Source organism: Epinephelus moara, chromosome 16 (genome assembly GCF_006386435.1).
Source record: "Epinephelus moara isolate mb chromosome 16, YSFRI_EMoa_1.0, whole genome shotgun sequence".
Classification (NCBI taxonomy): Eukaryota; Metazoa; Chordata; class Actinopteri; order Perciformes; family Serranidae; genus Epinephelus; species Epinephelus moara.
The window spans coordinates 12,073,309-12,096,133 of record NC_065521.1 but is presented as its reverse complement, the minus strand read 5'-3'; the positions used below and the strand labels follow the sequence as shown (position 1 = coordinate 12,096,133).

The following is a 22,825-nucleotide window of genomic DNA, read 5'->3' as shown; positions in this document are numbered from 1 at the left end:
AAACAACAATAAACACTTTCTAGGGTCATTTGGCATCCTCATGTGCCCTCATTCCCCACTAGAGAAGCAACAATTAGTCGATTAATTGTTTAGTCAATTAAAAGAAAATTAATTTGCAATTATTTTGACCATTAAATAATCATTTTAGTAATATTTACGAAACAAACAAACAAACGCGAGAATCTGATGCTTTTCTTTGTCATACATGGCAATAAACTGAATGGTTTTGGGTTTGGTTGGATAAAACATACCATTTGAAGCACCTTTGGCTCTGGGGAATCACACAAGGCATGTTTCACTATTTCTGACATTTTATTGAGGAACCAATCAATCGATTGAGAAAATAATTGTTAGTTGCAGACATATTCTTCACTCTCTTAATATTGACTATAAACCCACAGTGACTAATTTATTTAGCTACTTATGGGCATCGGAAACAAGTTGTGAACAAAACATATACGTATTATCACATGGAACTGGCAAACTTTTTAACACATTTTTAGTTTTTTTACAGATCCAGCAGTCACAGAGAAAAATCATGTTTCTGGCCACCTGATTAATGACCAATATTCACACTTCTTTGAGCTTTGTTTTTGGTCTCTACCAACTCCTGAGGAAAATTTTTGCCTCTTTAGTTGCGAAATGCTTCACTGTGTTCATGAGCTAGTTACTTTGTCTGTCTGCTGTTTGATGCTGGGCAGGCAGAGCACAGTTTGGTTTTAGAGCCTTTTTCGCTGTAAACAGCTGCCTGCTGCGGCCAAAAAGAGCGGTGAGAGTGAACCAAAACAGTACAGTTGCATGCCAGAAAGGTAAACAATGAAATGTAAAGGGGAACAGCAGATTCAAGTGATAATTATCAGTCATCACTATGAACGACCCCTTTTACATCTGGTCATGTTGTTTTCACATTGTCGAGAGAAAATTAACAAAAACACAGCGAACATCAGCATTGGTTATATCAGAGTGGTTGCGCTCACTGTGTGCTTCTCCAAATCTTGTGGAGATCGAGAAGCTCTGCCACAAGCTAGATGCTGTTTCTAGTTAGAAAAATGATGACAACTGAGGGGGAGGACCAGCACTATGCTTCCTGCCTCAAGGGAAAAAGTTCCATATTGCTGCTTCAGGGTTTAACATAATGTCTATCTATATGTGCATTGTGAGCGTAGACTCCTACTAGAGAATGAAAGTGTCTCTTATATTGCTGCAGTCTCACTCATCTGCTGATGTAAAGATGAAAAACCTGCATGAGTGCGTTTTCTTTTTTCCTGTGTGGTGAGCATGAACGTGTAGGAGGCTCTGACAAGAGACGTATGTAGAATGGAAAAACCACGTAAACCAAAACCATAGATCAGTTGTTCTTAGACCTAAATAGAAACTAAGATATTCACATCGAAATGTGCAGATGGGTAGAAAACATTAAGATATACATAACCTGCTCAGCCTGAGATGATACAAAACACAGCTGAGAAGTGATGATTTGCAAATTATGATATAATTATGATCATGTAGCTCCCTAAAATGCTTCCTGTATGCGTGAGTGCATGCATGGATTCCTGGCATTAATACACCAGCTGCTTTAGTGTCTCATTTCAATGAGGGTGTGTAGGTGTGATGAAGCATATAGCTGCGTCCAACCTTTGTATACTTTATGGAAGGATGTTAGCATGTGGATACTCGGTGAGCATAAACATAAACAGCGGCACCACCCACTTAGTTTGTCTGAAGATGCATTTGGGAATATGCCACTATTTATGCATGTGGATGTTAAGTGCATCTGAGTTGCATGTGTGGGTGTGCATGTGTAAAGACTAATGCATCCTCCTTGCAAACAGTATGTGTCAACGCATACTATGTGCACAGGTACACAGTCAATGATCTAATGGCTGATTCTTTTTATTTTCTTTAGGTTATCTTGCTAGTGATGTAGGCCTGGGTCCTCATCACAGAAACTTTCAAAGTCTGAAATCCTATTTTATCTCAGTTTAGGAGGACATTTAGGATTTCTGGTATTAGAGAAACCAATTCCTTACTGCATTTAGGAAAAATATGTATCTTATCTTAGGGTAGGAATTTAGTTGTTTTCCCACGCTAGGATAACACAGACCCCCTGTCCTAAATTCAAAACAACTGCCACAAATGGCAGCAGCATTGTTGTCAGGTTTGTGCGGTTATGACAATAAAGACGGGGAACAACTTGAACACCAAAATATAATGACTGACAGGCTACTGGAATCATATGATAATGCTTTAAATTTCCCAGAACATGTATTAATAAGTATATCCACTGCCAATTCAATGAATTAATGATAAATGTTGTTTTAATTTTTCATCAATTTAATCAATGTCCTCCACCGGCAGGATTAGTCCCTCTGACTCCTCACATCTAAAACTGAATGCCCATCTTTTTTTGTCCACTGGTACACTCTGATCAAAGATACAGGCAGTCTGTATACATTTTGAACCTAGATACAGGCATGGCAGGAGGAAGAATCCAATCTTCAGATACAGTCACAATTCATTAATTTAAAATAATAGCGGAGGTCTGACAAAGGATAGGACACAGCCATGAGTTTAGGTAGTACAGGCAGTGTTTCTGTAATGAGGTCCCTGGACAAGAAATCAATATTATCATCTATCAGCTCTCATTGGAATTGCATCGTAATGATAATGTTGTGCTTACGTTTTACAAATTCTGTTGCTTAAACTGAATACTCTAAACAAACTGTATATAAAAAATTTTTAAGCTGCACTAATCAATATTTCTATTTCAACAACGGATGAAATGACACACATTTATGGAAATTTTAACCATATCAACCAGCCCTGTGGTGACGGCTCAAAAAAGTTCTATTCCAAGATATGAAGGAGATCCGATCTCACTTGTTCCTATATTAATAATAATTTATCTTCTGAACTGTTAAGATGTTAGAATAAGTTTGTTTTCTTTAGCTTCCCATACATTTATTTTGTGTGGCATTAATGGCTTCCCCCCACAGAACTTAATTACAATGCTGCAGTGATCTCAAAACTGCTTCTTTAGGTTCAACATACTGGAAATGCATCATGATGACACAAAACTTTAATGCATAATATTCAATGTAACAATTTTCATGCAACAAATCCTGTACAAGAAATTACAATAATTCTATATTTTGTCTAGAGTTTTGTTCTCTGCAGGGTGAAAATGCCGCATAAACAGCATTTAAGCCATAGCAGGATACTGTGCCCGCACTGGAGGCTCGACTAATAACATTTCTCAGGTGGTTTAGCTGCTTCTCATGGCAGAATGAGGCTTTACAGCCTGACAGCCCTGAAGCTGTAAGAAATAAAAATAACTGTTTGTGGTCAGGGGAGAAACTTCATGCACTTTTAATGAGTTTAGACAGCAGAGCAACATATCGAGCTGACCTTAGGTACATTTATATGTATATTTGTGTCTATCTGCCTGCATTTATCCACATAGTGCTTAGCTGTATGCAAATGTGAGCTTCTTTGCATGTGTGGGTGTTAGTGTTTGGCGGCACCTCTCAGAGGTGGGGTCCTTGCAGTTGAGTGGGTACTTGAGCTCGATGACATGGCCGTTCCTCTCACGCAGCAGGTCCTGTTGTTCGGTGTAATACTGCACCAGCTCAGCAAGCGTGGCGAACTTCTCGCCTCCGTACAGGTCGTAGTAGTCACCTGAGTTCTGGATCTTAATGTGGGTCACCTCATCGTTGCGCCTGAGTGGGAAAAAAACACAGTGGGAATTCATTACTCAGTTAGCTACCGTGTGTAAACAGAAGTGGACTCACTCCGATGACACACAGCATTTTTCTCTTTGCATTTTTACTTTCTTCACTTGCACCCTGCAGATACTTAATCACTGAACACACACACACACACACACACACACACACACACACACACACACACAAACAGCCACCCACACACATGTTCATGCAGTATATGCTCACACACACAAAATCAAGACCATACACACTTTGTCGCCCACACTCACTCACAGAGCATAAATGCATACACTATAAAAATGCTCAGCTTATCAAGCCATCTGCTCTCATTTTAAGACTTTGAACCTCATTTTTCTCAAAAACACGTTAAAGAATGTGCAGATGTGGTGACATTATTTCATCCTGTCTGTTTTCTATAGGTCTTCTGTCTAGGACACTTTAATTTCTCTGCAATACTGGAGCTTTTGTTGTAGAGCTGAAAATATTGATATATATTATCAGTAAATAACTGTTATAATAAAGTAACTGTGCCAACACTGGAATGATAAAATAAGCCACAAGCTACTACAGCAAAGCAAATGCAAGAAAAGGCTACAAAGCTGCAGTGATTTAAAAATACTGATCCATTTTATCACACAGACTATTTTCACTTTGACTTCTATAAACAAAACAACACAAATCTTTTCACAAGGGATCATCCCTTTTTCTTAATACTCTGTAGTTTTCATATCTAATGTATTTGGAGAAAGGCTGTGTCGTGATTGCAGAACAGTACAGAAGAAAGGCATGCTGCTGCCGAGCTCCAAGACTGATAAGCCAGAAAACATTTGGCTCCACTTTGCATATTCAAAGTCCACTGACTGGTTTGAATAGGTGCACTCAAATCTGAAAACACACCGACACACATATACACATATACAGTTCTTCTTTATAAGAATATTTGCCTGGAAGCAAGAATGAAATGTTGCTAAAGCCCGATTGATTAATGTACTTGTTTTTCCATTTTCCATCTCCAGTGACTTCGTCTGACATGTTTCTTTAGTGGAGATAAACAAAACATCCTGTAAACATATTAAGTATGATGACATACAAACACACACAAACAACAGAGGGGGGTTAACCAGGCAGTCAGTACTATCTGATCTGAAGAATATATTACTTTGTCGATACAATAGTCTCTCTCCCTCTCTGCAAACTGATTATCAGCTAATGGTCATATCAAATGGCACAAATCCCATTTCCCTCCATCACTTCTCTTGTTGTCCTCATGAATGTCACATTCCTTTTTTCCTTCGTTCCATCCTCCCACTCAACATACTGTAAATCCTTTCCTTCCTCCTTTCTGTCCCATAATCCATCTCTCTCTTTCGCTCCCTCCATCCCTCTCTCCCAGTATTTCCTGGTAATTGCTTTATGGCTCTATTAGTGGCTGTTGGCAGGGTGCCACAGGTCTATGGCCCTGTTAAAGGCCCCTCCTTAACTCTCAGGCCAAAGCCCCCTTTTCTCTCAGAGTTTAACACCATTAACTCTGGAATGAGCCAAACACGTCCTATTAGATTTTCATTCACTTCCCTGCTCTGCCTCTTTCTGACATTGATAACATTTATGGATTTATTACGACATGGCAGTCTTCTTTACAGAGAGAATTCAGAGAGCCAAGGTCAGCATCGTTTCTGCTCGGCCCCGGCTCACTACTGTCTATTTTAATACATGACAGATCACTTAAAATGTCTTTTACTCCAAGCTTATGTGAAAAAGAGTGAGAGACGTAGCTATGATTAGATGGTGTTCTTTATCAGAATACAATCTATTGCTCTTTAAGTGGCAGCTGAGCCGATCCTCTTTTGATGTACAGCAAAAATTATTACATACCATGACTGTATTTGTAGTTATCCTACTAAACAACTTACCAACTGTAAGACAGCCTGCATTGTCTTATTACAGAAGTACATTTCTGCTAGAAAGGTGATCTTTCATCATCATCATCATCGTCATCATCATCATCATCAATCTTTTCACAAAACTATTCCGTATATGCAGTACAAAGACAAATACTTGCACTGCTCCGCAACAGATCACATCACTCGTGGTAACGGTAAGCCAATGTATTTCTGAAAACTTTTCATCAGAGAAACAGAATACAGAAATAAACACAACAAATCTTGGTTTGTATTTAATTAGCACTGCTTAGTTTTGCTGTTTGATCTTAGGTTTTCAGCCTCCATTTTTACAATACAGGGAACAGTATGGCGCCCACTTCCTGTTAACAAACTCTCATATAACAGCTAAACAGTGCAGTTAAATATGTTTCTGAAAACAGTTTGGAGATAAGCAAAACAGTAACCGAATCTTGGTTTATATTTGATCAGCACTGCCTAGTTTTACCGTTTAATTTGAATTTGGTCTGCGTTTGAGAAAGAGAGAGATAGAGAGAGAGGCGGCTCTCTGTCACAATCCCAAAATATTTCCGTTGGCAAATGAACAGGGAGATCTGGGCGCCGGGCATCTCCGGAGAAAAAGACGACAGTTATTTTCTCTTGCTAATTTTCAAACACAGAGAATTTACATTATTTAATTAATTATCATTCAGAAATAGTTATAATCCACAAATAGCCTTGTGGATAGTTCTTCTGTCTCAATAGTGGTTCCAAACTATACAAAATGAAGGACTGTCTTTTTTATACTAAACAAGAAACCCATCCAGGCCAGTGGCACATTGTTATTGTGATCTAGCAGAGCAAGGTTCCTTAAAAAACAAAATGTAGTACACCTTAATATTTTTTTCGCCTTGGTAAAATAGCTTAACCCAGTCCCGGGCTGTAACAACTTCCTATCAACCATACTTCAAGGTAAATAAATTAACCAATTAAAAGGTTTACAAAGCATTCAAATCACTGAGACATTAACAAGAACACCACACCTAACTCTGATCATGTGTACATTATAGATCTTCACTGTTTTGCATAGCCTTAGTGCATGGCATAACACTAATGAATAGAAGCAAAAAAGAATCACAGTTCGCCATGACAGTATAATGTAATCATCACCGACCCACAAGAAACTGCACTGAAAGAGAAAATCCCCTCTAATGACCAGCACAGTTAACATCCTAAACTAACTGCTGCTTTATGAAGCATTCTTACACAGTGTATCCACAAAGAGTCCTTGATGCCACAATGGCATTTTCAGCTTCATGGCAAATTATAAAGAGCAATCTAGGATACAGAGCCTGTTGTATTTTTTAAAGCATTTAAATCCTATTAATGTGCATAAATCCATGCATGCAACATTTTTTTTACAGTATCATAAAGTGTGTTTGGGGGTTGTTTTGGTTCTGTTACAACACTAACAATCCTTTTTGTTGATTCATCATGTGTTAGTAACTGCACATTACAACTCAGAATCTTTCCTTTGGCAAAGTGTTGTGGATGTTTACAAGTCATTATCACACCTTTAATTAAAACAAGTCAGGTTTTCCCTTCATTTCAATGCCATTTAATCCCATTCATGACAAAAAAATTAAACCTTCCAAGATGGGTGTTAATGTAATTCATGTAGTAGACTTAATAGCTGAGGACACAAGCAAAACAATAACGACAAAGTTCTTGCACACCAGAAAGTCTCACTGACAGATGCGTAGGATCAAAAACTATTCACTGCGAAAAACTAACAAACCCTCAGCCACTTGTCACGTTATCAGCAAGGTTTGGCTCCTCAGACCTTTCACAGCTGAGGATGTAGCATAAAATTGTAGTAATAAACATCCATGAGAAGTACAAGGTTGTTCCTCATTACTGACCAAAGTTCTGCATTTTCAAATCAGTGTGTATGTTCTCAGCACTGCGTATTTAAGTTTACGATGGTATCCTGCTTTACTGGAAAAACCATTGCAGTAGATACAAGCATGATAAGTTTGTCCTTGAGTAGCCTATCCTATGAACTCGTCTGCATTGATAGGACTGACTGAGCAGAAGCACAAATGTACATAGTGTCACAGAATCTTTCACAGTGCCTCTCAATGTGAACACTGTCGTTCTGCTGCAGCTCAACAGGCAGCAGCAAACAGATCACATCTGTGTGGAATTATGTGTCAAGAACTTCTTTGCATTTTATCCAGAGCACTGAAGCCAGCGAAACAGTGAGTTTTAGTAATAAACAATATTCTGATCAGTAAGACTGAACGATAAGATGAAGCACACACAAACACACACATATTCAAACACAGACAACTGGGAAATGCACATAAATATGCATGTACAAAGCCCAGAAAATATAAATTATTGCTTGCTTTGCCCTGAAGCTATTCCAAGCAATATTTTTCACTCAATACAGTCTGAAACCACTGAGAAATCCCTTTTACTGTATCCCGTTCACTTATCAAATTGGGGCTGATAAAGTTTTGGCCTCCACATACTTCCCTACCTAAATCCTAAAGGAGGCATGTTCAAACCTGATATAAAATTTCAGACGTTATATCAGGTCAATGCAGTCTGTGTCTCAAGAGCTTTTCCTGATAGACAGCGGAAAAACCGGGCATACAACCAATGTATCCTCTGCTGAAAAGCCGACATCTTTTTGAACTATATCTATTTCCTCAGCTCCTCTGAAGATTGGGCAATTTGAGTTTGAAAGAGTTGTCTGCAAATTCAGACATCCATGAAATCTTTAAATCATCAGAATCAATAAGGCTGTACTGAACAGTTCGATGCTTCATTCATAACCTTGAAATTCAAATTATTATTTATTTTTTTAAAGATATTTTTTCGGGCGTTTTTGCCTTTAATTGCTGGGAAAGTCAAGTGTGAAAGGGGGAGAGAGAGAGAGAATGACATGCAGCAAAGGGCCACAGGCTGGAGTTGAACCTGAGCCGCTGCGGCAACAGCCTTGTACATGGGGCGCCTGCTCTCTCCATTAAGCTACCGACGCCCCTTGAAATTCAAATTTTAAATTAACACTCAAATGCTGAGCAGCTTTTTTATTTTTGTCATTCTGTTTAAACCCGGTGTTGCAGATAAAGATTAGGCTGCACTGATATTTGTGTTAAACTATTTGTAGATTGGAAGTTTGATTTCACTGGTGGCTGTGTAGGATTTTTTCTGACTCGTGATTCAAACATTTCAACATTGTTACAGGATTTTGTTCAAGGATTGTTTTTTTAGGGTAATGACATCATAAAAAATGACAACAGACATTTGACACTTAATTTGAAAACCTCAAAAGTTTTTTTAACGTAAAAAAACAACAAAAAAAACTGGGCTGAACTACTGAACAATAGCTACAGTACTATTTGTGTTGTTGGAAGGTTCAGTCTAAAACACAAAAATCACCAGATTAGCTTTGCTACTTAAGTACTCTTTACAGCTAGCCATGTATAACAACATTTGTTGGCTATATGCACATACTTAGGTGGCATTTAGATTTTTTCCCAAGCAGTATTGTCAAAATTGACATGAAAGAGCTTAAAAACATACTGCAAAGATTTTCACTTGAATTGTCTCATTTTTCTACAAATTTTATTAAGGAGTATTAAGTAACAACCACTAACAACAACTCAAGAGGGAGTAGAATGAGAAAGAGTTTCTGTATCCTAATACTATCTTTGTATATTACAATACAAATGTATATGTTGTAGCTTCTTGCTTAAAGCAGATAGCATACTTAATAGTAGCTAGCCATTAGCGTTGTTAATAAGTACAGCCAAAATGGACATGTTTACTCTGTTTCAGTATTTCAGCTGCACAGGTGTTGTGTGTTGTCCACAGTACATGCAGGAGGCCTACTGTGTTGGCACGCATCAGGAAGCAGAAACGCTCACACACACATTTGCACACTGTGTAGCCATGGTTGTTGTGTCTTTGTCTTTGCTGACATGAAGATTCAGGCACACCTACTAGCTGTGGATGTTGAACTTACCATGTGGGAAGTTAGATGTCAGAATGCCACATTTACATTCAACATAGGAATTAAGGAACTCTTGAAACATGTTATAAATGAAGACTTAACATTCAGAGATTGACATTCACAATAATGATGGTGAAATGTTTTTTTACTCGACTGTTTCAACCTATAAATAGCCTGGCAGCAGTGGAAACATATCTAAGGCTAGCATTATATAATACAGAGGCTAGGAGAAATCCATTTGCTCTCTGTGGTAACTTGCCCTGCAAAATTCTCTCTTAAGAGTGCCCTTAAAATTCCTCCTCGGGGTCTTTAGAGTGAATAAAGAGCATGAAAAATGAGAAAACTTGACCAGACCGCGCTCCTTACGGAGTTGGACTTGGATATAAATTATAGCCAAACTTTTTCTGCTTCAAACTTTCTCTTTCCATGTCTTTGAGTTTTATGAAACTCTGAATTGATTACATTTTCAAACCCCTCAAAAAGCTCTCATTAGCGTCTCAGACTTCAGACTTCAGCCTTCAGATGCTTTTTAGCAGCAGCTCTGTTCAACCCCTCCTTCTTCTGTTCGCCTCGTGGACCAGAGAAGAAGAGAGGTGGTGGAGATAAGAGGAGGAGAGGCAGAGAGAGGAAGATAAGACAGAGAGAGAAAGGGACAACGGACTCCCTCAGCGTCCATTACAATCTGAACAGTGACTATCACACTCATAATGGCCTTGGTAAGATGAAACCTGGCTAATGACTGGCTAATTAGCCTCTCCTCTGCTGTGATAAGACACTGTATGTGTATGTGAGAGTGTGTGTTTGAAAAGAAATGGAGACTGGGCTCAGTAGCATGATATGCTAGCTCAGAATAACTTCTGTAGATACAGGATAATGAAGTAATTATCTTCAGAATATTCTGATATTTTCTACATTTTACAGACTATTTGGTGAAGTACAATCAGTAAAAGCCAGAAGTAAAAAAGTCATCTGTGAACGTTTGATTCAAAAGATTACAAAACCTTGTGACATGTTTTTTTTTCTCTTACACACTTTAAAGACTTTTATTTATTTATTTATTTATTTTTACAATTTTACTTTGCACTGATGGAGGTGTACTTGAATGATAAAAAGCTTGGCTTCTACAATTAAGGTCACAAACAGCTACAGGTGTTGAATTTGGCCCCTATAGTTGAGTCAATTTCCTGAGAAACAGGATATTGCGGCAGGACATACATGTATAACGCAGCATTCACTGCTGTACCATGTTGGCCCTCTGTCACTTTGAAAGTTTTAAGGTTGCCGGATTTTTATTTTTATTTGTTTTTATGTATGTGAGGCTGTTTGTTCAAATGTAAGAGATAACTTATTGTGCTGAGATATTTACGTATGGCCAATTGTAAGGCATTAAGTAATCCCCAAAATAAGGCAGGAAGTTAAAGAAACTGGCTTAACATACGGATACATTAATGTTTTAATCTGAAACAGCTTTTCAACAAGATGACTTGTTTTTCTACAATACTTCATACTTCTTGCACAGTAAACTACAATGACTACAGAAAGTTCCCTGTAAATGTATCTAATCTTGCAACCTCACATTTTGTTTCAAATCGAAGTTTTATTAATTTAAAAGATACAAATTGCTTGAACCTGAAAATATTTAAGTGAGCCTACTTTGCAGCCAGAAAAAGTGCAATTTATTCATATTCTGTAACAGGAACAGGGTTTGGGTCACTGGTAAGAGGCGGGACACACTCTGGACACGTCGCTAGACTATCACAGTGACAGACAACCATTCACTGCCAATTTAAAGTCACCAATTAATCTGCATGTCTTTGGATTGTGAAAGGAAGGCGGAGTACCCACGCTGATGCAGGGAGAGCATACAAACTCCACACAGGGGCCCGACAAGCCTGTGGATTTGAACCTGGAACCCTCTTGTTGTGAGGCAACAATGCTAACCACTGCACCTCAGTGCCACACAACAGTAACATGATGTTGGTAAATGCTACAGTAGCAAAGAATAGTCCTAAACTTTGTAAACTAACTAAGAAATGTAATTTTGACAACAATATCTGTCTTGCTAACTTTAGCCAATGTTAGCCATCATGAACTACTGGCTAGATCAAATAAGGCTGTATCGGACAAACCCCTGAGTGTACTGAACTGAGTGCTGGTACATTTTATACAGGAACCCTTCTGGGGTCACATGACAGAAAAAAATAAATATGTAAATCTGTGCAGTTTTGTAATTTGCCCTAATCAATAAATGAGAATTAATCAATTAAATAGATTAAAATTAAAATGAATTAAATAGCATAATTCTTTTTTGCTAACGTAGCTCCCCAGGGATTTAAGCTTTTATTTTTCAAATTTTAAGAATTTAACTTGTGACAACACAAAGTTAAGGGACATGACTCTTGGTGGTTGTAATTGGCTTTGTTAGAAAATTTCCAATTGTAATTTCATGGCTTATCAATGTTAAGTTTGGATGATTAATATACTGTAAACCAATCTGGAAATCCATCGGTAAAAAACAAAACAAAAAAAAAACCATTTTCTTCCTTTACCTCTGGAGGCACAGCCCGGAGTTTTTCAACTAACCGGAAGTGAAGGGGCCTCACGCCCTTCACTTCCGGCGGTGCCCCCAGGGAATTGCCGTATTGTTTACAAGTACTTCGGGTAGAAAACCAGCAGAGTTTAGCTATATATCACATTTTTCACGTCACTATATCACCGTGTAGACTAATCTGATGTTTGTTAAGTCTATAAACACAATGACTGAACAAACGTTACTATTTCTGTGTGCAAGTAATTAATATGGTTATTGTAGATTAGCTGGGCTAACCGTTAGCTGTTAACGTTAGCCGTTAGCGTTGTCTATAACCATAGACTGTATAAAAATAAGGTAATACCTCAAATATAATATTTTTTCCAGCGAATATCTTAGTTACAACATGATTGAGCTAGCAAAGCAGTTTTGTGTTGCTATGTGTGGTATTTATTCAGTTATGGGAAATCACGATGTCTAGAAAGCAGCAGTGGCTGCAGCTGACAGGGACAGTTAGCAAAGCTAACATCAGGACGTCATCTGATAAAAGCCTCCCGTTGCCGGATACGACATGAAACTACTCCAGTTAGCTCAATCATGTTGTAACTCAGACATCCGCTGGAAAAAAGATTTTTTTTCACGTTGACGAGACAGCATTACTGGAGCGGTCGCTATGGACGCGGAGCTTGCTGTTTCTGTAGGTACACACAGAGCTGCCAAGCGTCACGCTTTGAGTGTGACAGTCACGCAATTTGACCCATTCTCACACCACACGCCACACTTGACATTTCTCACGCTTATATTACCCCATTCAATACTCTATATTTATTTTTTTCACGATAATAAACTTTGGTCCTCGCGGCTTGCCGTAGTTCGAGTAACTCTGATTGACTGACCGAGATAACCAATCCCAGACCAATCCATCAGTCCTTTGTGCCTAAATCTAACCAACCATGGAAGGCACCACGCAATATAAACCAATCAGAAGCAACGTAAGGCGGGTCTTGGGGTCTCTAACGATCTTTCACACACAACAGCGCCGACATTTAAAACTCACTCGACGTTCTCCTGCTTGCTAGAAGACGGACGGTAGGTAACTACCCAATTTTGTTCACTGTTGATTTGCTGTTTCTCCTTGAGTTTCCTAGTTAATATGTACTGTTTTAAGGCTGCTATAAGTCTATCATTGTCCTGTATTTGTTGCAGAGCTGTGTAACATTTATTTGCCTCTTCTCTTGGCCTGTTCACACTTGAAAAAGAGACTCTAACGTTAGTCTCAATGTGTGTGTGTGTATGTGTCAGAGTTACAGACTTGTGAATATCAATTTAGACCCCCCTAAAGCAGTGTTTCTCAAAATTCTAAATTTCAAGGTCTATCCTTAACTCTTGACAGTGTACAAATGGAACCAAATGTCCATTTGGTTCCATTTGTACACTGTCAGAGTTACAGACCTTGTAAGGGTCTGTAACTCTAAAGGAACCCATAGAGTCCCTGGAATCCACTTTGAGAACCACTGTAAAACTAGCATTAGGAGGCCACAGTGCAGGGAGAGCCGCTGGCATGGAGGTGAGGACATCAGTTTTAAGGTATAAATCGACGTTAAAACAGGCCAAATCGATGTTAAAAAAGGCCAAATTTTTTCCGAACGCATCATGAAACTAAAGTCTCACTCTTGTCATTTTCTGAAACTTGGCAGCCCTGGGTACACATTTCCTGGGGACACCTGCACGTCTCGGCCGCGCCCCCTCCATTGTGATTGGCTAAAGCGCAGCATGTTCAGACTCAAAGCCCCCCTACCATGTGTCCCCAGAAGTGCTTTTTATTTAATGACTTCTGAATTCAACTTTTCATTTGTATGAGGAAAACTGTTATTTCGTCTTTCAAAAGTTACATGGTCTCTCTTTTATATGAAGTCTGCTTCCCTCCTCCTTCCTCCTCTTAGCTCAATGTGACCTGCTTTCTCTCGCAGGTGTTGCGGTTCTACACACTGGCCACTTGACCTGTATGTGTGTGTATGTGTTTAAGTCTGTCAAGACCACAAACTGTGGCTACAACTCACCCCACCAACCTTCCTGTGGTGTGTGTGACTTACGACACTCTCCACCACACATGCACACACACATGCACGCAAACCACAGGCAGTGAAGGTCAAAGCCTTAACAGGTCCTTCACTCTTTAACATTATTTAAAAGCTCATGACTGCCTGTCTAACTTCACTGTTTCCTTTTCCTCCTTCTGTCTCTGTTTCTCTCAAACGCACACAGACACACACACACACAGACACACACACACACACACACACACACACACACACATGCACACACACACGCCCACACACAGCTTCCCCCTGCCCATGCCGCCATGCCAGTCGCAGAGTAACAAATGCATTTGGGCTTTCTTCCAGGCGCTTGGCCGACTGATGTATCTCTTAAAAGCTTCCGTTGCCAAGGAAGAGCCACTCTTCAAACTCTCTCTTCTTCTATCTCACTTTGTTTCCTGCTCTCTGTAATCACCACAGCATGTACTGCTGAGTCCTACTTACCAGCAATTTCGCATTCTCTGCAACACACCAGGGTTCGCAGTTAAAGACGTGAAGAGAAATATGTTTTAGGGCATCAGTGACAGGTTTCACAGGGCATTACACTCGGCTGTGCTTGTCCGACTCACCTCAGCACCACCCTGCTGCCCCAAATTATTATTTTCTGTTACCAAATCACACATTCCAAATCTGTTATCTAACATGTTCCTAGAAACACTCATACAAAACAACTTCTATTCAAAAGGCATCTATTAACCCGCAGAGGAAATGTTACATCACTTGCTGAGCTCAGGTAGGAATTTCAGAGACTCTTAAGGCCTTGCCCACTCCTGAGTGGTGAACTTCAGTCAAACCAGCACAGTCACTCCTCAGTGTTAGACTGAAAACAGACATAATCATTTTAAGGGTATTGGGGCACTCTTGAGTATTGTTTGTGTGAAATCTTTTGGTCATGCAGGCATTAGGCTTATTTGGACTCACTTTAAACCACAGTGGATTGGAACACAATCTTAGTGCCTAAAATATACCACTTGCCTCTCTAATCACCTCTCAAAACGACAGCCCCAGAGCCTTGTTTGTTTTTGGGACTGAACTTTGAACCAGTGAGAATATTAAGATTAAATACTGAGGCTGATGGGGAACAACAAAAATAAAATGAAAAGGAAGCATGGGAGTGTAGGTGAGGCCTTACCTGACAGAGAGGGTGAAATCCCCCGGATTGCTCTTGCTGGGCCGGGCCAGAAAACTGCCGTGGACGCCCCGGGTCAACAGGAGCTGCTCTGCGTCGATACCGGTGATGTTGGGGTGGAACCACCTAAACAGCAGATGGGACAAAAAAGAAGCCTGTTGAACGCCAAAATGATTCGTGTCCATGTTAGAAGAATGTATGCAGTGATGTCTGTCTCTTAGCACCCACCAGCTTCTTTTCCTACTGACTCAAAAATAACACTAGATCTCCTGAGTTCAAAATAGTATATCGTTTCATTTTGTTTACATTGTGTCTGTCAGAAACAAGAGTCCATTTAAGTCTGAAATGGCAGCTTTGCAGTGTAGCTGACTCTGAGGGCCTGCAGTGTTTTAGCTTTAACCACTCAGCTCTACATTTCAGAATGCTAGTAATGTACAGACCTGTAGGAGTGTTTTGACATATTTCATTTGCAGCGGTCGTGACAGATGAAAGGTGTAATGTTTCATTTTCAAAGTCCCATACTGGATATTTCAGTGTAGATGGAAACATTACATAAACTGATAACAGTTACTCCAACATAAAATACTGTACAGAATCAATGAGGCCACACGTACTTGGACAGTGATGCTTTTTATGTTTATTTGACTCTGTAATCCAGTCCACTAAATTTGAAATGCAACAATGACTATAAGGTTTAAGTGCCTACTTCTAGCTTCAATTTGAGGTTGTTCACACTGTAGGAACTTTGTCCCTTATTATACATCTAATGGCCATTTGTAAGAACAGAAATTGTACAGCTGTGGAATTGTTAAATGTTGCTGAATAAACAGACTCCTGTTGAGAAAGAAGGACTTAACTGGCCTTTGCATGTTAAGTTCAATTAGTGCACCCTAGTTAGGACATTCTGAGACACGCGTTAGGTTTTTAAGATGGAGTGAACAAGAACAAACTAACAGCTAATATGACTTAGTGATGTTTCAACTCAGAACCCTGGATTTTATTACCAAAGTCAATCTTTTGTTCAAACAGTAAGGGGTGAAATATAGCTGGTTTGGGGTATTTTAGGCAATTTACTCTGCTACTGTGTGTTTATGGCTGCTTTAAGGGAAAAGTTAGGCAGGAATCTTTGCTTCACCGATCATTAAGTGTTTATCAGCAGTGAAAGTTTTCAGTTTGTGACATGGGCACAGCTGCAAGTCATAAATCGGTTTGATCAAAGCGGCAGACTTTTTAATGGTTATCTTATTAGGTGACTGATGGTCATAAAAGAGTATGTGCATAGTACTAGACATGAATCCTTGGGCAGAGGTTGCACTTTCAATTTTCTGTAACACACTATCAGGAACACAGTCATGTGAGGTCCATTCCAGAAAGAGGAAGAAACTGATTATAGAGCAGTCATTTCTAGTTATGAATATTATGCTAAATTATTTCCTTTGTAATACACCAATGACAATGTTAATCTTTCAGCTTTTTTATTGTTGTTTTCCAAAATATCACCATCTACTAAGAATTTAAAAGTCATTAAAGTTACTTTACTTAAAATAAATGATATCTTAGATCACACACAGGTTGCCTGTCTGCAGTGTTTTCAACAACTCTTTAGAGTAAAATTACATTAAAAGGTAAATGGAGTACTCTTTACGAACACAACTACTGTATGTTGAACGGCATTTGTCTTACTAACGCTCTTTGTCAAAAGTGAGCTGTATGAAAAAGACTGCTTTCACCACATCTCGGGCTAAACTGGAGGCAACAGTAACTGCTAAAATGATTTCCCTTCGCATTCATGCTCTTATTCTTAAAGATTTATTGACAGACGGTATATAGCAATATCCATAATAATAACTCTGGTGGTGCATTAGTAAGGTCTGTCACAATAATTACATTATGCACTTATCAAAGTCAGCAAAAATGATCCAAAGTGATGTCTATATATTGAACAATATTGCCCAGCATTTTAGCCAACATGATGCCAAAATAAACAGCACAGCTTTTCCAACCATTATAAGCCTTGGATGCAGTACCTAAGTGTTTTATTTCACAGCACCTAAGCTGAATGAACAGTAAAAAAAAACTGTAGTGTGTCTGTCCTCTCGTCTGTGCCTAAGTTTCATATTTCAATTCCAATGTGTAAAAAAATTTTAAGAATTAAAAGTTCATTGCTTTTATTTCTGGGACAATTTATTGTCCCACAAAAGTAGTTACTGTGACAGGCCAAGCATTACTACGTAGTGTACTTCTTTCTCTGAATCCAACCACTAACCACATTAGTATGTCCTGTTCTGGTCTGAAAGGGAAGAACACTCAGGTTTACAGTACTGCAAAGCCAAAGCTAACGATTACATGTTACTTCATCTGTTGCAAAACAGTGCAGGCAAATATTTATTCCATCCACTTCCCAGGTATGTCGACCGATTATCTGGGTTGTGCACTCTTACTGGAGTGTTTGACGCTGCCACTTATCCAAACCAAATTCATTATTCACAAACAGCTGTAAGACATAAACTCAGCAAATACACACAGGCGCTATCACTAGCATGCTGGAGTGTTGAGTAAAAACTGTGTTTAATGAGCGAAGGACTACATTAATCTCATGGAAGCAGTGAGTAGGTACAGCAGCAATGCCCCGGTGAATGGCTGTGTGTCAGCTGTGTGGATTTAAAGCTCATGTTTAAGCAGGGATCGTTGGGTTAAACCTCCCTAACTACTGTGTGCCATTGCTGGCTAATCCAATGCACCATTAGCCATCCAGGGCCCCATTTGTGTGTCAAGGAAGAGGGATTTAATAAAACTGACACATAAACAGTAATTGGTATAACTGTCAATTAGTGGTGACACAAAAAATGTGCCATAATTCATGTGTGGTAAGCAGCATTAAAGTTATGAAACCCTTAGTGACAACAATGCCACAATGTGCCTTAAAGTTAGTTTTGTATACACTGCCTAAAGCAGCAAGAGTTATTTCATACAGCATATTCATGGAGTAATTGGGCAACCATTTTGGGCTGCAGCAGCAAGGGGAGAAAACTGACCAAATTGGTTGTGTGCAATTAAACAGTTCCAGTCATTTACAAATACTGTAAGTCAACTGAGATAAAAAAAAAAACAATCAATCAATCAATCAATATTTATATTGATAATTAACTGTAAAACTGCCAAACACTTGCTGGTTTCAGCTCCTTAGATCTGACAATTTGCCGCTTTCTTGCTTTATATCATACATAAAATTCTGACTGTTAATTGTAGTCCTAAGCAATGTATTATCTGTGGGGTTTTTTATACATTAGTTCATTAAACAACTGTTGTTACAACATGTACAAAAAACAGTAGTCTAAGCATTTTACACTGCAACTTTTACAACTCTGAGAGCATTTCATATCAAAATAAAAAATCTTTTGACAGAAGCATCACACCAACATCTTAAAGAAACCTCTCTGGGTCTACGCCAGCTGATAGCTGGCGAGTATTCTTGCTACTCACAGATCAGTGATGACGAACCTTGACTATAGAGAAAAATCTGGCTCCTCCAGATCATCTTTCACTGCTGTATCATCTATGACTGTGATGTCCAATGAATTTCACAAGTTAGCAAAATTCACTGTTGTTTTTTTTTCTTTAAAAATCTCACTTCAGGATGACCTATTTTCTTCTTTTGCCTTCATCTTTTTTTCAAGACACATGAGTTGAAACACTGCTCTACAATATCAGTTCCATCATAGGCAGCTATGACATTAGGTGTACCATGAAAAGCTGTATACCTTTTTTTATTCCTTTTAACTTATTTCTCTATAACTTAGAGGAAATTCCTATGTTTCTCCTTTTTACCTTCATGTAGAGAATCTGCAATTTACAAGCATATACCTAAATTGATTTTAAACAGTCGTTCTGACACTTCATGTATTTATCTGTTATTTGTTTTATTTGAGTAATGAAAGGAAATAAATAAAAAAAAAAAACTAGAGACCATCTTGCCATGGGGTCACTCCACCCACATTACAGCGATCCATGACTTGAAACAAATGTGGGCCAGGGGTGAAAAGTGTGTGCGTTTGTGTGTGTGCGTGTGTGTGGAAGGAGGTGGGTCGTCAATGGCCCCTTCCCTACTTCTTACCACCCTACTTCTGCCCCCCTTACTCACCTTCAAGTCTGGCCTACATTTCAATCTCAACTACACACCTGTAACACACCTGATATAAAAACAACTGGCAAAATACTCAAAATGGCTTTATTGGTGGTTCTCGCAACATGTGTCCAGGACCACATTTTTTCATGATGACACACACAGACACACACAGATGAGGTGAAAACAATATGAGCCGTCACAGCTTTGTCTTTGCTGGTAATACATTTCAGATGAGTTTTGTCCCTAGATTATTTAAATACCTATAAAAATAACCTTTACATGCAGCCCTTGACATTGTCTCTGGAAAGAAAATGCTCGTAAATGTCGGTGATTCAACAAGAAGGGGAAAACAGACTTTTCGAGAGTGACATATAGACTGAATGAGTCATGGAAATCATGCATTTCACATCCTAAATCATAGCCTTTCACCACCACCCCCGGCACATTACAAAGGCTTATTATTGATTAATATAACCCAGTGGAGAGCAGGCAGATGGTGACACAAGAGCGCCTTCATGAAGCTCATGCTGAGGAGATAATATCTGAAAGCTACAACAGTGGGCGAGCATTTAGGCGTTTCTGTTTTTGTACACTGTATGACACAAACCCATGACAGTAAGATAAAAATAAGACTCATGTGTCAGCTCAGCAGATCTGGTGTCACTTTAGAGTGGCGAAGATACAAAGCCGAATACTGTTGTGGTCACTGCTGATGCTAAGGTTTGAATCTCAGCTCATGTAATGTGACGCAATGCTTTCTATTAATTTCTTCAATAACTCATATTACCACAAAAACAAAAATATAATCACTGTATAATAAGGATATCTAAGCTTGACATTCTCATTGTTGACTGTTGCAGTTTCTGTTTGTGAAAATTCTGTTCAAATGAAATGTGAGTGACATTTACTAAAACTGAATCAAAAAGGCTTGAAATTGCTTTTTGAGAGCTAAATGCAAATGTCAGACATGTACGCTTTTGTAGATGAAGCAACTGTCACCGTTTTGCATTCAACAGATGAATCAAAGTGACACTGACTGCTTGTCAATCACAAAGCTGCCTGACCTGTTTTGACTATGACATGCGAGGAAACACGAGAAGAGTGAAAGAAGAGACAGGTGAAGCGAGAGACAGACACTGCAGGAGAATCAGTAATGATGCTGAATGTGTGATAGAGTTTGTACAGGAGGGAATGACACATGATATATATTAGAATTCAGACCAACGCAGTGCACTGCACCTCTCCGTTGATGTCATCGAGGATCACCTATTGTTGGAGTTACCACAGGGCAGTGTTAAATAAAATACCAAAATCTGCTTGATTTTGATACAAATATCAGTCCAACCTGCATGAACAGTGAGTCTTGACTAGACTGGTCCAGCTCTAGACAGACAGACCACAATAGACCAGACTAGACATCTGACCCAGACTGCACCTGACCCCCTTATCCTAACCAGGGGGCAAAACCGATCTGCTGCGCTTTCTCTCATTCCACGAGCCTAGCGAGCAGATTATAGGGGGAACTTTACAAATAATAAACACTAACCGATTACAAGGGGATTAGTCTTAAAAACATGTATGAGCGGAGGGTAAATTGGACAAGGCCCTCCCTGTGACATTAGAAATATCTCTGGAAGTCTGGCAGAGAGGCTGGGTGGTTGAGCTTGGGATGGACCATTTGTAAACAGACAGGAAATGACTCAATGGAACGGAAAGAAAGTGTTAAATGTATCATCCACAACACTGTTAGAGAGTCCATAGGAGATTTATTCTCACTGAAATGCAATTAAATCTCTAGACTGGAAAATGTGAAAAAGTGCGTGCTGAGAAATGTACAGCAATTACTTAGTACTCATCTTTCTTTCTTCCTGTTTTACAATGTTTTATCATTGTCATACAGCTTGTTCGGTTTTATTATTGTTTATACTTCCAGGGTGTGAGAATAAGATATGAATCTCAAGACGACTTCCTGATTATCTTTTAACATATTGATATCCATATCTTACCAGCTAGTAGGGCTGGATATCGTTTTTGATAATAAAGCTGACGTGATACCTTGAGTTTTGGTACCTTTGAGGAATGTAAATGTGTCTTTCTACAAAACTGTCTTTTCATTTATCAAAAGAAGTCAAAGGTATCCAATGCTAAATGTTCAACTGCGAGCAGCTTTGCCTAAACAAAGTCTAAAATTGGGAAAACTATGATTAAACCAGAAACTTCCTGAGCAAAGAGTTACAGCTTGACGGATGATACATTTCAAGCCAAAACCAATATACATAAAATTACATAAAACACGTTAAATTGCCTTTTTTTTTTTTTTTTAATGAACACACAGTTTTGTTCTGTTTTTTTGGTTTTGTTTTGTTTTTCTGATAGAGATCATTTTGCAGTTGTAAATAAACTTTTCAGTGGTCTTGGATGGACAAATCATTGTTTCTGTGTCACTTACCAGCTGACATTTAGGCCAATACCAATATATATCACATATATCACAACATGCCAATATGTAATCTAATCAGCATGATATCTTACGGTACAGTTGTCAATACTCTGTACTTGGACACTATTTATATGATAGTTATAGCTGTAAAATGAGATATTTCCTTTGTTTAATGGCTAAATATTTTCCACCTGTCACAGCCCTTTCATTATAATACAAACTCAAAGTGGCCACTACATTTAGGTTACTCTACTGAGGAGCCATTGACAAGTCATGGGTGTCAGCTGGTGGACAGATTACTCCTGGTATTGTTTTTAATCCTACCCAGATTCATACGGAAAAATAATAACAGTGGGGCAAAAATGCCTTATGTCACTAATCCATATCTAATCCCTCATCACAGCGCTGCTGTCACTCGTCAAACTTTCAAAACAATGGAGACAGGCTGGAACCAGGCGCACACACTGGACCAATGCTTCAAAAACACAACAGCAGCAACTACTGCACAACTGTTCACCTTGTCAGGTTTACAGACAGCTGAAGGCAGGGGGGCAGCTTCCCCTGAGTGTCTTGGCACACAACTTTTTCAGCCTTCTTAACAACTAGAGCGTACTCCTAGCCCTTCTGTAACCAAACATCCTGAAACGCCCACCTTTACAGCAACACACACACATCAATGCATGGGAGCAAAATAATGTGCGTATGCACACACACTTCTGCACAGCCAGGTCTCCACATGCTCTCCAGAGTTCACTTGTTATCCTTCAGCACTGGATTCTGTGCAGTAAAATAGCAAACTACAGCAGAAATAAAGACAATTATTAACAGGGAGAGGAGGAGTTAAAGTAGGCGTGAAGGTTGCCCAAAAGCAG

The 22,825-nt window shown here is 39.0% G+C and overlaps 1 protein-coding gene across 3 annotated transcripts in view; it reads right to left on the bottom strand.

Moving 5' to 3' along the window:
* ptpn11b (protein tyrosine phosphatase non-receptor type 11b) overlaps positions 1–22,825 on the bottom strand; it is a 49,240-nt gene that overhangs the window by 15,648 nt on the left and 10,767 nt on the right. For all 3 annotated transcript variants that reach the window (XM_050064775.1, XM_050064776.1, XM_050064777.1), the window contains exons 2-3: positions 15,391–15,513; positions 3,525–3,719 (exon numbers count right to left, since the gene is read on the bottom strand). In XM_050064775.1, coding sequence (XP_049920732.1) covers positions 3,525–3,719; positions 15,391–15,513 — 318 coding nt within the window. The remainder of the gene's footprint in view (positions 1–3,524; positions 3,720–15,390; positions 15,514–22,825) is intronic.